At 59.2% G+C, this 12,317-nt stretch overlaps 1 protein-coding gene across 7 annotated transcripts in view; it reads right to left on the minus strand.

The window, feature by feature from the left end:
• Positions 1 to 4,851: 4,851 nt before the first annotated feature.
• Positions 4,852 to 12,317, minus strand: part of RGS3 (regulator of G protein signaling 3) — an 85,390-nt gene continuing 77,924 nt past the window's right edge. For 4 of the 7 annotated variants that reach the window (XM_039720128.1, XM_039720129.1, XM_039720127.1 and 1 more), the window contains 5 exons: positions 11,715 to 11,788; positions 7,885 to 7,986; positions 6,997 to 7,058; positions 6,199 to 6,365; positions 4,852 to 6,110 (listed from right to left, as the gene is read on the minus strand). In XM_039720128.1, the coding sequence (XP_039576062.1) occupies positions 5,925 to 6,110; positions 6,199 to 6,365; positions 6,997 to 7,058; positions 7,885 to 7,986; positions 11,715 to 11,788 (591 nt within the window). In that variant the 3' untranslated portion in view covers positions 4,852 to 5,924. Of the gene's footprint in view, positions 6,111 to 6,198; positions 6,366 to 6,996; positions 7,059 to 7,884; positions 7,987 to 8,064; positions 8,955 to 10,508; positions 10,672 to 11,714; positions 11,789 to 12,317 lie in introns of those variants that run through there. The other 3 variants (XM_039720132.1, XM_039720131.1, XM_039720133.1) reach the window with 3 other exon arrangements.

Genomic DNA, 12,317 nt, shown 5'->3' on the forward strand with positions numbered 1-12,317 from the left:
GGCTTTGAGACATCCAGGACATCCAGAGAGATGCTCTGGGTTCCGACACTTCCCAAGCTGTGGATGCTGCCACACCCCACCCCTCTCACCCTCCAGCCCAGCAGCCTCTGCAGGATTCCCTCTGGTTTCTCCACAGCCCTCCTGAGCTGGCACACGGCCAGAGGACACCTCCAAAAGCCCCATGGCCAGCCCAGGAGCTCCACCCCAGAGCAGAGCAGAGCTTGTTTGGCTCTGGGGATCAGCTTTCAGCACGTGGGCCCCTTCTGCCCTGGGAGCTTTGGTTGGTGCTCTGTGACCCGTCACAGCTGTCCCCAGGCCCAGGAGCAGGAGTTTCACCTGCTTGTCTTTGTCTAGGAAATCACGTTAGGGACAGCAGGGCTGCTCCCCTGAGGAGATGACGCATGGCCTGCGTGGAACTTTCCATGAGAAACACGTGTGGCCCGAAATAATTGTCCCATTAGTTCGGGAAGGGACAAGAAATTACTTGCAAATGGCTCCTGTGCAAACACTCCATCCACAGCCCCCACCTGCTCCTGCTTGGCTCTTTTTCCTGTCCCCCACCTCCCTCCAGCTCTCCCTCTGCCAAGGGAGGGGGGCAGGGAAATGGGGGATCCCAGATTTCCCCAGGAGGAGAATCCCAAAATCAGCTCCATCCCTGCCTGTGGCCTGTGCACAAAGGGGGTGCCAGGGGGTCACTCTGAGGAGCAGGTGCCCCTCGTGCCCTCCCCGTGTCCCAGCCCTGCTCAGCCACCAATAGAAGCATTTTTCACCACCCTTTGCTCCATCCTCCCCAGGCCTCGGGGCAGGCTGCACTCAGCATTATCTGCTTTCCTCCCCAGCTCCAGGGAATGTGGGAGCTGGGTGGGCTGAGTAAAAATGACCTCATGCAGGGAAGAATCAGAAAATGAGCAATGAGAGGGACACAACAATGCCTCCCCACTGAGCTGGAGGCACCCAGGGGCCTCCACCACTGCTGCATTTCCTGCCCTGGCCCCAGCCCAGCAAGCTCGGTTTGTATCCTCAGGAACCTCTGAGTCTGGTGTTATTTTTACCTCAGAAGGCTTTCACTTTCCCTGTGGTTGCTCCCTTGGATTGTTTGGGGATTCCATGGTTAATGCCACCTGCAGAGGTTGGTGGCACGGGTCCTGCCAGCCCAAATCCAAGGATGCTCTGGGAGGGCACCTGTGGCACCCTGGGCAGGACAAGGAGCTGAGCACCCCCTCACCTGCCCAGCCCAGGAAGGACAAACACACTCTCACTCATCACCCCCAGAGGATGCCAAAGGCCCCAAACCAACCCAGGCCAAGGCTGCCCTCCCTCCCCACCCTGCAGACAGCTGGGTGCTCCTGTGGTGGGGCTCCAGACAGCTCCTGGGCACCTCAGCACCCAAATTAGAGCTCAGGCTGCCCCTGATAAGCCTCAGCAGCCCTGAGCAGGGTGAAGGGGCTGTCACAGCAGCTCAGCTGTTTACTCCAGGCAGGGAATTCTTGTGTCAGTGGTTTCAGTATCAAACTGCTGAGCTGTGTTTAGTCTGGGGCTGGAAAGCAGCCTTGCTTCTATTCTGAGAATATTTGTCTAATCAGGGGTCCAAGGAATGACTTTGCTCAGTAGAAAGTTCTGTTTATTTGGGTAGGTTTGTTCTCCAGAATGGGTGCCTTGGAAAAGTCCAGCAAAGGCTGTGCAAGTGTTGGAGTGTCTTGGGGCACAGGACATGCCTGCAAAAAAAGGAAAACTTATATTTCTGTAGAAATAAGAGAAAAGCTTCATGCTCCTGGCTTCTAGCCAGCTCTGGAATGAGGCTCCTTGCAGCCCAAGTGCTGCAGGGGCTCACCTGGGATGACCACACTCCTCATTCCCTGCTCCCAGTAAATCTTCATGCCAGAGGTGCTCAGCAGCTTGAGCTGCATTTTCAGCTGCCACGTTCAGAGCTTCCTTTGCTTTCATGAATCACAGGTGACCCCAGCACCCCTCCCTGGCTGCCAGCCACGCCAGGCAGCTGATGCAAGCTGACCTGAGGGACACCTGAAGGGTCAAGGCCATCACCTGGGACAGCTGACACATTTTCCCACCTCTCCAGGTGCTTTTTGTTCATCCCAACCTCCTCATCCCTGAAGGTGTGAGGGAACCAGCACGTTAAACTCAGGATCTTAGGACATTTTACCTTTTTTACACCCAGACCACATCAGTTTTTGAAGCTTTCAGCTCTTTCTGGTGATAATTCCCATTTTCCCACATAGCTCCCTTCCCTGGGAGCTTTGCCTTCAGCTGGGTGAGCTTTGTGCCATGGATGAACAAGGAGCACCTGGCTGGACTTTGCCCTGTTTGCACACAACAAACACGCCTGAGCTGCGACTATTTGCAACTCAGCAACCACTAATTTTTAGCCCAGAGATAAATCCTCATTATCTGCCGAGATAAGGTGCTCCCTGTTTTGGAAGGCACCAGTTTCCACACTGGGAAATTCCCTTTGGCTGCAGTGATGTCCAAAGGCAGCTCTTCCCCCCATCCCTGATCCTCAGGACAAGCCCAGGACAGGCAGCAGCTCCTGCTGTCACCCTTCTTGGGTGGCTTCAGTGCAAGTAATGTCCCCTCTCCTCCCCCAGGGCCATCCCTAGGCAGGTGACACCCCTGATCCCAGCATTGCTGCCTTGGGAATGTCCCTCCAGCAGTGCCAGTTGGGTTGTGGCTCAAATTAGGAATTAGGAATGTACCTAATTCCCATTCCCTTCACCTATGCTTGTGGCATTGGCATCAATGAGTCAGGAACTTCTTCTCTTGGCATGACTGGATTTTGTCCTGGATATCTGATTTCATGCTACAGAAGGACATTTCTCTTCCCCTTCTGGGCTGTAAGCTCAGTGTCCCTGTAAGAGCTCCCTGTGTCCCCTCAGGGCAGTGGGGCTGGATCTCATCCCAGCCAATGTCCCCAGAACAAACCTGGGCTGGATCTCCATCCCAGCCAATGTCCCCAGAACAAACCTGGGCTGGATCTCCCTCCCAGCCAATGGCCCCCAGAACAAACCTGGGCTGGATCTCCATCCCAGCCAATGTCCCCAGAACAAACCCTCTCCACGGGCTCACTTCCCTGAACAGTTCCTGTGCAGATGCTCCAATCTGCTCACATCTGCTCTGCAGCACAAATCCTTGGAGAAATTGTCCCAGCCCCTCTCCCATAGCACAGAGAGGACAAAGCTGTGGCTTCAGGGTCACCACAGAGTCCACGAGGAGACCTGAGTTCATTTTGAGACCTGTCCTGTGCAGGGGGCACTGGCCATCCCAGGAAAACAAGGAGAAAGCACGTGGCCCTTCCAGCTTTCCCCCAGCCTGTCCCTCCAGGGAATCGAGTGTCCCCAGGCACGTGGGGATGGTGTTTGCCAAGTGACTCAGGCCAGCCTGGAACCCAGCAATAAATTCTTTTACAGCAATAACCCAGCTCCTGCCACTCACACAGGGCTATTTCATCTTTCCAGGGAGTCACCCCATGTTCTCATTTCTCAACCCCCATGGGGCCTTTGTCCCCTGCAGGGATCAAAGCCGAGCACCAGATTCCCACCCCACTCATCCCACGGCAGCTCCAGCCCTCCCTGCCTGCCTGGCCCCCTGGGCTGGGATAATTCCTGGAGGGAAGGCAGGTTTTAGGCTCAAAACCCAGCATGGTTATGGGGCTGGGATGCACCAGAGCTGCTGGGGCTGTGCTCAGGGCAGGGAGAAGGTGACAGCAGGGACTGAGCTGCCCATTGCCCACAAAGCCCCCGAGCCCAGACCCTCTGTGGGTGTCCCAGTGAGCCTGGGGGCATGGAAAAATGGGACAATGAAGGGACCCTGCTGTAAGTTTCCTAACACTGGTGGTTTGGGATGGAGTGAGGAGCTCAGGAGAGTGCAGATGGAGAGAGGGGGAGGTGCAAGAAAATCTGTGTTGAGTCCGGACACAAAGGGAAACCCCCCCAGCTGGGAAGGAGAGGAGATAAAAGCTCTGGGCAATGCCAGAGGGGGTCTGGCCTGGAGGAGGCAGCTGGGAGGGTGCCCCCACTATCGGGTCCCAGCAGCTCTGGGGTCAGTGACTGGGTCACCACTGGGACACCAGCCATGGACCTTGACCCTGGGGTGCCAACAGCATCTCCAGGAGAGCCACCTCACCAACCCTGCTGTCCCAGCCAAGCCCTGAGCAGAGCCCTCAGCTCTGCCTCACCCGGCATCACCTGCAGGTTGTTTGAAGAGGGAAAACAGGCAGCTCCCCAGAGATGGGGACAGCTGGGGACAGCTGTGCTCAGGTGGGGCAGCCACACAGCCCTGGGCATCACCAGCAGCACTCTGGGCAGCCACACACAGCCCAGCACGGCCCTGTGACACCACAGTCACATCCCTGAGCCATCCAAGGCCCACCACAACCAGGTAGCACTTCAGGTGCCAAACACACCCTGAGCAGCCTTTACAAAATATTTGCATCCCACACCAGAGCACTGTCCTTGCTGGGAGGAGCAGCCCTGCCAAGCTGTGCACAGAGCTGGAACAGCTTTTTGTTGCTGCTTTTGCTGTGTCCACAGAGGGGCCTGGAGCTGCAGGAGGTCACTGGTGTGTTTGGGCATTTCCCTGCTCAGAGCTTCTTGCCCTGCTGTGTCTAACAGCAACTGCTGGCCTTGGGAACAGTCTCACTTTGGGCAAAACTCTGCTCCTACACCCAGACCTGGCCTCAGGAGCTTCTGGCAGCTGCTCCATCATAAAAAAACAGCTCAGAAATTCATGGAATCAGATTTTCCCTTCTTCAGCCACACAGTAATAGGATTTTACACTCTTCAGCGAGGCAAGGGCTGCACAGCTCCACCAGTGCTGACAAACACGGCACGAACAAAAGCCAGCTACAAGAAATTATATTCTCCTTTTATTTACCTATGACCATGACAATGTAGGTTTTTTCTAGCTGCAGAGATGCTTTGCACTGTAAACTGGGAGGCAGACAGTGTACCCCGCCCTGCCAGGGCCAGCAGGAACCCCTGCTTCCCAACCACAGCATTGTTATCCAGAGTCAGGAGAGCGGCTGCTGCACAGAGTTGCTTTTCTCCATCACCAAACCCTCCGTCGTCAGGGCATCAGTATATGGATATTTACACCAGGCTCCCCCAGCGGCCCGCTGCCAGGGAATGGGTCTGGCACACAAAACTTGCTACCTTACAAAATCTACACACCTGGGAAAAGAAAAAGGCATCCACTCCGCCGGAGAACTCGGCCGCGACACACACAAATATTGCACTTGTAACTTGGGAACGGGGAGGACACGGGGGCTCCTACCACACAGCAACGTGTCCAGCTACAGGAGGGCAATAAATAAACCAGGGGTGAGGGCAGGAGGGGGTGCTTTGCACACCTCCAGCACAGGAGAAGGGCCCGGCTCTCGCTGCTCCCGGGGGAACCCACCATGAGCCAAGGAAGCACCAGGCTCCTGCCAGAGCTGCTCCAGGAGAGCCAGGGGGCCCCACGGCATAGGGAAGCACAGCAGCATCCTGGGGCTGCTCCAGTTCACAAGGCTTTAATCCAGGACCACATCTGTGTCAGTGCTGCTGTCCCCTTGCCAGAGCCCTGCATGAGATCCCCTCCTCCTCCTCGCCGAGCTGGGCTCACTCTCCACCTTCCAGCAACGCTCGTGGCTGGGGCAGGTGCTTCACAGTAGTCTTGTGGGAGCTTCCCTCCTGGGTAAATCCACGCCGGGGCCACCCCGAAGGCGTCGTACCAGCGGTGGTGGGGCTGCAGCAGTGCCAGACTGCCCGGCCTGTCGGTCCCCTGGGGCTCGGTGCCTTCAGCTGCCCCCTGTCCATATGGCCTGGGGCACGAGCAGCACAGCGAGCTCCCACCAGCTCCTGGGAAGGCCTCCACTGCCCAATTCCATGTAAACACACAGCTCCCAGCCTGCCCCGAGACAGTCCTTGGGCCTACAGTGGGGAGCTGCCCTTCTTCTGGTTGATTATGTCCAAGTAGAGGTCGGAGCGGAGGAAGCGGGGGTACGAGTCCTTCTCCATGAGCCCGTAAATCCTCTTCTGAGCCAGGTCGAAGCAGCTGCGGGTGATGTTCTGCAGGTTCTCCTTGGTGTGCTCCCGTGTGTAGGAGTCCAGGTTGACCTGTGGGCAGAGGAACCAGGGCTGGTGAGCAGCTCCCCAGGCAGCCCCCGTGCCGGGAGCCGCACACCAGCTGGGAGCCAGCCCTCACCTCCTTGCAGGACTGGATGGCAATGTACTCAGCGAAGATCTTCTTGGCCTTGGAGACCATCTTGGACTGGGATTTGATCTTCTTGAACTCCTCACAGGCCAGCCAGAACTCCAGGTTCTCCTCGCTGAACTCGGTGCGCAGGAAGGCCCTGAAGGCAGCGAGCCCGTCTGTGGGAGACAGGGACACGGCTCTACCCCTGCTCACAGACAGGGAACAGCCCCACAGGACCCTCAGCTCTGGCAGAGCTGCAGCCCAAAGCACCTCCCTGCACTGCCCCAAAAAGCCCCTTGTGCAAATATTGCTGCCCACATGCAAACAGGCAGTGATGGCACTGCCAGGGCAGCACAGCCCATCCAGGAGCTGAATCCACATCCCCAGCCCAGCTGCAGCACGGAGAGCCAGAAGGGAGGATGGCTGGAGTGGGGACAGGATGCTCTGGCCATCCCTGGGCTGGGTGTAGGATGGGGTGCCTGAGAAGGGCTGTCCTCCCATCTTCAGAATGTTCTAAAGCAGTTGCTGCTCCTCTGTACAGCCCCAAACTGGGCACAGACACAAATCCCTCCTCCCCAAGCTGGGGGCTGCAGCCCCGGCCTGAAGCTCTCCCTGGCCCCTGCCACCAAGTTCCCCCTTGGGCCAGGCAGGAGCAGGAGGGGGGCAGACAAGGGAGAGGCTAATTTGGCTTTGTGCATCCCCAGACTCCGGAAGGGATTAACAGAGGAAATCCCATCTTTATCCAGGCACGTGTCTGGATATTCCCCTGGCAGCAAACACAAGTGGAAGGGATGGACACACACTTACATTTGTGCAGCAGCAGCTTCTCCAGAGAGTCCCCCCACTTGAGCGCTTCCTCGGGAGTGGGCCTGTGGAAAAAGGACGGCACGTTGGCAAAGCTCAGCAGCAAAAGCTGCTTTTGCTGCCTGCTAAACATTTCCAGTGGATTAAAAGCCAGGCTGTGAGCCCAGCACGGCTGCTCCCAGCTCCCAAATCAGCCTCCTGCTAAACATTTCCAGAGGATAAAGCCACGCTGTGTGCCCGAGGGGCTGGCCCTGGCTCCCACCTTGGTACTGGCACTGGCAGAGCAGCTGAAGGCAGAGCCAGGCTCTGCACCAGGCAGCCCCACAGCAGCTCTGCCAAAAGGAAACCGCTGCATTTAGGCTAGCAGGAAGAAAATCCAACCCCAAGGTCTGTGCAGGCAGCTGTGGCACTTGGGGTGTCTGAGGAAGAATTGAAGAAACCCTGGGTGATGCAGAGCTGCAGAAAAGTGGGATTTCAGCTGCCCCATTCAAGCAGCCAGAGAAGCTGCCAGGAGCAAGAGCAGGGAGGGCTTGTCTCCAGCTGCTGGAGCATCTCCAGAGCAAAGTGGTTTTTCAAACCATCTTCTGGCCAGTTAAAGTTCCATGGACAGGCATTAGGAGAACGCTGCTGTCAGGTAAATTTCCAGCCCAAGCTGCTGTGGTGCCACTGTGCACGCAGCACCTCTCACCCTCCAGCAGGAGATTTTCAGCCAAAAAACAATTTTAAACGTTCCTCCAGAAACAAAGACTTCGTCCACAGCTTCCCCAAACGGAGTGAATACAGCCTCCAGGGAGGTAAGGAGCTCCAGACCACAGCTTGTCCCCAAGCCCCCACGGTCCCCAAGCCCCCACGGTCCCCTCCATCCCCGCGCCGCCCGCTCGCAGCACCTACTTGAGCGATTTGAGCACTTTGTCCAGCTTGCCGGAGGGGTTGGCTCCGGGCGACTCGTTCCGCCGCCGAAAAATCCCCAGCCGGTTCTTCATGTCCTTGGCTCTAGAGAGAAGAGCGAGTGTGAGCGGGAGGCGAGGGGACCCGCGGGGACCCTCGGGCAGCGCGCCCCGCGCCCCGCACCTACTCCTTCATGGTGTGCCGGCGCTGCAGGCTGCCCGTGTGCGGCCGCTGCACCGCCAGCAGCATCTCCGCGTGGAACTCCAGCGGCTGCGGCTTGGACAGGTCGCGGAAGAAGGGCATGGCAGCGGGGACAGCCCGAGCGGCGGCGGGGACAGCGGGGACGCCCGGGCGCTCTGCCGGCCGGCCCGAGCCGCGCTCCTGCCGCAGCGGCCAGCGCGGAGCGGGAAGTGGGAGGGTCAGCGCCGGGAGCTTTAAATGCGGCTGGGCCGGCCCGGGAGCGGGCGAGCGAGTGAGTAAAGGCTGTGTCAGCCCCGCCGCTGGCTGGGACGGCTCTGCCGTTGCTGGGGAAACTTGAGGGAAGGTGGAAAAATCAGCGCCGAGGCGGATAGTGGGGCCTTTCAAGAGACGGCGGGGAAAAATAATCACGGCGAGGATTTACGAGGGCTATTTATAGAGCGCAGGCATCCCGGGAAGGCGGCGGGGCGGAGCGGGCTGAGGAGCGGAGCGGGGACTGCGCTGCCCTGTGTCCCCCCTGCCTGGGCACCCACACATGCACACCCCATGTGTTCACACGTCTGCGGTGCCAGCCCGCGCGGGACATGGCCTGGGGACATTCCCGTAACGGGGTGGCCGGGACTGGCAGCGCGGGGCACTGGGGCAAAGACACCCCGCTCTGTCACCCGCGCTCCAGCATCCCTGGGCAGACAGACTGACGGCCACACGGCCGCGGGGGTCGCGGTTGCCCCGGGGAGCTGCCGGTAACCCAGAGTTGTACGGGATTTTGGGAAGCGCCGTGGGAAAGGAGCGCGGGCGGCCGGAGCGGGATGGGGCGGGCGGCGCTGCCCCCGCGCGGCACAGCGCGGTCACTGCACCCGGGGACAGCGGGGACAGCGGGGACAGCGGCACCAACAGCGCCCCAGAACCCCGAACATGCACCAGCGACGGCTTCTAGCGCTTGGGCCTCGCTTCTCGCTCCCTTTTCTGGCAGTTTTTCAATGGCACTGATCTGTCACTCATTAAAAAGCAAGTATAATGCTATCTTAATTACATGTGGCTGGAACCCTTATAACTGGAAAGAATTACAGCTTCCATCTGTGATTTTAATTTCTTCCATTTAAAATACCTCGATCTCATCATAAAGTGCAAACAGACAGTGTTTCACTGCCTGTGGATGTAATGTATTTACCAAAACATAAGAGCATCAATCTTTTCTCAACGTACATGGACTCTGCCCTCTAAATCTGAAGCTCCTTATCTGACATCATCTCAAGATGATGATGACATCATCTCAAGAAGCAAGCAGCTTCAGTTCCCACTTCTTGCTCTTTCTGATTCTGCAAATTTAATGTTACAGGATTTGCCACAGGTGGCACAGCAAGGATGCTCAGAGAAGCCACCTCTACCTGGCCAAGCCATGCCCAGGGACACAAGAGGGACCGGAGAGATTCAGGGCACGGATGCACCACCCCACCCCAGGTGATGTTCTCCAGACCCACAGCTCTCTCCAGTCCCAGGAGGGTAAAACATAGCAACCACTGGGAAAAATAAAAGGTGCAACAACCTCAGGGGTCAGTCCAGTGAGCCACAGAATGATTGCAGAGGGCTCCCCCCAGTCCCTGGTGCCATCCACACCCTCATGGACACGGACAGTTCCTCTGCCCTCACACGCCCTGGGCTGTGATCCCAGCAGGACACACGTCCCACTGCTGCCAGGCGCCCGCTAACGGGGGAAAAGCGGATCCAAACACGGAGCCTCACGCTCCAAACACCATCGGCCTCCCATTGCTGCGCCACCAGCGCCGCCGGCAGCCGGGGACCCGCCAGCACACGGGATGAGCCATCCCCACAGCCTCGAGCACAGCTCCAGCAGCGGTCCCAGTTTAGCAGGGCAGCAAGGCTGGCAGAGCAATGAGCACCCCTTGTATGACACACAAGGGTCACCCCCACAGCACAGCCCTTGGCACCAGGCACACCACACACCAGGCAGGTGACCCTGGCTCCTGGGTGGGTTTTCCAGCTGGAACACACCAGGCAGGTGCCCCTGGCTCCTGGGTGGCTTTTCCAGCTGGAACACACCAGGCAGGTGCCCCTGGCTCCTGGGTGGGTTTTCCAGCTGGAACACACCAGGCAAACACCTGCTAAGGAAGCTCCTCAACTTCCACATGCTGCTCCTCTTGCACACCCTTGCAAAGAAGGGGTGGCACCAACCCAGCCTGTGACAGCCACGGGCAGGCAGCCCCCGGCTGCAGCCACACTGCACAATAAATGCTATAGCAAAAACAATCCCACAAAATAATTGATTTCACTTCAGAGTTGCCTCTATGAAGTGACCAGCCCGAGCCCCACAGAATGACCACGAGGCCCAGCACCATCACCCCGCGCTGCTTCCAATCCATCCCCCGGGCAGCACATCCCCCTTCCTCGCACGACGCTGCGTGTCCTACCTTTCCAGGTATTTTTCGGAGAAGTCCACCATGGCGTGGTACATGGAGGCCGGCAGCGTGTGCCGGCAGAGGAGCGAGTGCCGCCCCGCGGCCCCCGCGCCATAAATAGTCCCGGAGCCGGCCGGCGCAGCCAATGGCGCTGCCCAGCGCTCCCCGGAGCATCTCCCGCTCAAGGTGAGCGCGGAGCCCGCTCCGAACCGCCCCTGCCCCGCCGCGCCGGGGGCCAGCCTCCCCCGCCAGCCCCGCTCCCCCGGCGCTGCCACGCGGCCGGGGCCGTCCCTGCCGCGAGGGCTTCGTTTTCATTTCCACTGCTGGGGGGGGAATAATAAAAAGAGCTAAAAATAGGCGGCAGCGATGAGGCGGCGCGGGCCGACAGTGCCGCTCGCTGGCACGGCCGGCGAGGCCGGGCAGCTGCAGGTGCAGCCCTCTCGCACCCCGAGCCACCACGTGTGCTCCTCCACCTGCCCGGCACACGTGGCGCAGGGCACGGGGCACACAGCCTCGGGGCACACAGCCTCGGGGCACACAGCCACGGGACACACAGCCACGGGACACACAGCCACGGGCACCCCCGCGGCCCCGGCACCGGCCGGATCCGCGTTCTGCAGGAGTTCCCTCCCGAGCATCCTCACTCGTGCGCCTGCCCCCCTCAGCTGCAGCTGAGTTTGAGGACAGCAAAGGCCACGGCTGCCTTGTCCTTGCTTGCACCCACTTTTTGGCGCCCCAAAGCCTTACCGGGGGCAGCAGAGGGCTGCCGGTGTCCCTCGGGGTCCCTGCTCCCACCGCACTGCCGCGGATGTGCCGCGAGGGCTGAGCCTGACCCGCGGTGCAAACCCCCCCATTCCACCTCCCCATTCCTCCTCCCGGCATGGGGCCAGCGGGAAGGAGGCCCCCAGCTCAGATTTCACCGCTTCCATGTCCTCTCCCTGAACCCGGGTAAGCTGTTTTTCCCCAGAGCCGCTATCTTCACCCTGCCCGAGCACGGTGGAAGGGGGAGCTCCCAGCTGGGCTGGGCAGTGCCCCCAGCACACCCCACCACCCTCCCTGGAAACAATTCCATCTCAAGTGAGACCCCAGCTCATGGCTTTGCTCATGGGGGAAGACAGGGCTCCTGAGGGCTCCTGGTACCAGCAGGGCTAGGCCGAGGTGTCTGACCCCACACACAGCCCTGGCACTCCCTGATGCCACCCTCCATGGGACACTTACAGGCTCTTGCTGCGTTTCTTGCGGGAGGTCTCGTCCCCTTCATCACAGCTGCACTCAGGGTCTGCTCCACTCAGCTGGGGGAACAGAAAAACAGTGTCTGTCATCACACCAGGATGTGCCCACTGTGTCACTCTGTGTCACCAGCCAGCAGGGCCAGCTTCCCCACAGCACACAGCCCAGACAGCCAGCACCCACGGGACCCTTTCCTCATGATGGCAATAGCACAGGACAAGCTCCTGACACAGAAACCTCCCTGCCCTCACTCATCCTCTACCACCTTCAGCCCATGGTGCTCCTGGAGCATCCAAGGAGACGCCAGGGCCGCTGGCCCAGGTGCCCTCCGGGTTCAAGGTGCTGACAGTGGAACCTCCTACAGGGAGGACATTCACATCCCCACTCCTGATGCTCCTACTCCTGCTGCAGAGTGGGCACAGGGATCCTGCCACTGCCCAAAGAGCCCCCTAGAATCAGGCTGGGCACCCAAAATCAGTCAGGAGTTCCCAGCAGTCCCTAGGCAGGAGAAATCAGAGCAGTTCACTTATAACTGAATCATATCATTGTAGTTTACAAGTCTGCTCTCTGACCACTGCTCCAGGGCAGCCT

Source organism: Passer montanus, unplaced genomic scaffold (assembly GCF_014805655.1).
Source record: "Passer montanus isolate IOZ18808 unplaced genomic scaffold, ASM1480565v1 scaffold43, whole genome shotgun sequence".
NCBI classification, from domain to species: Eukaryota; Metazoa; Chordata; class Aves; order Passeriformes; family Passeridae; genus Passer; species Passer montanus.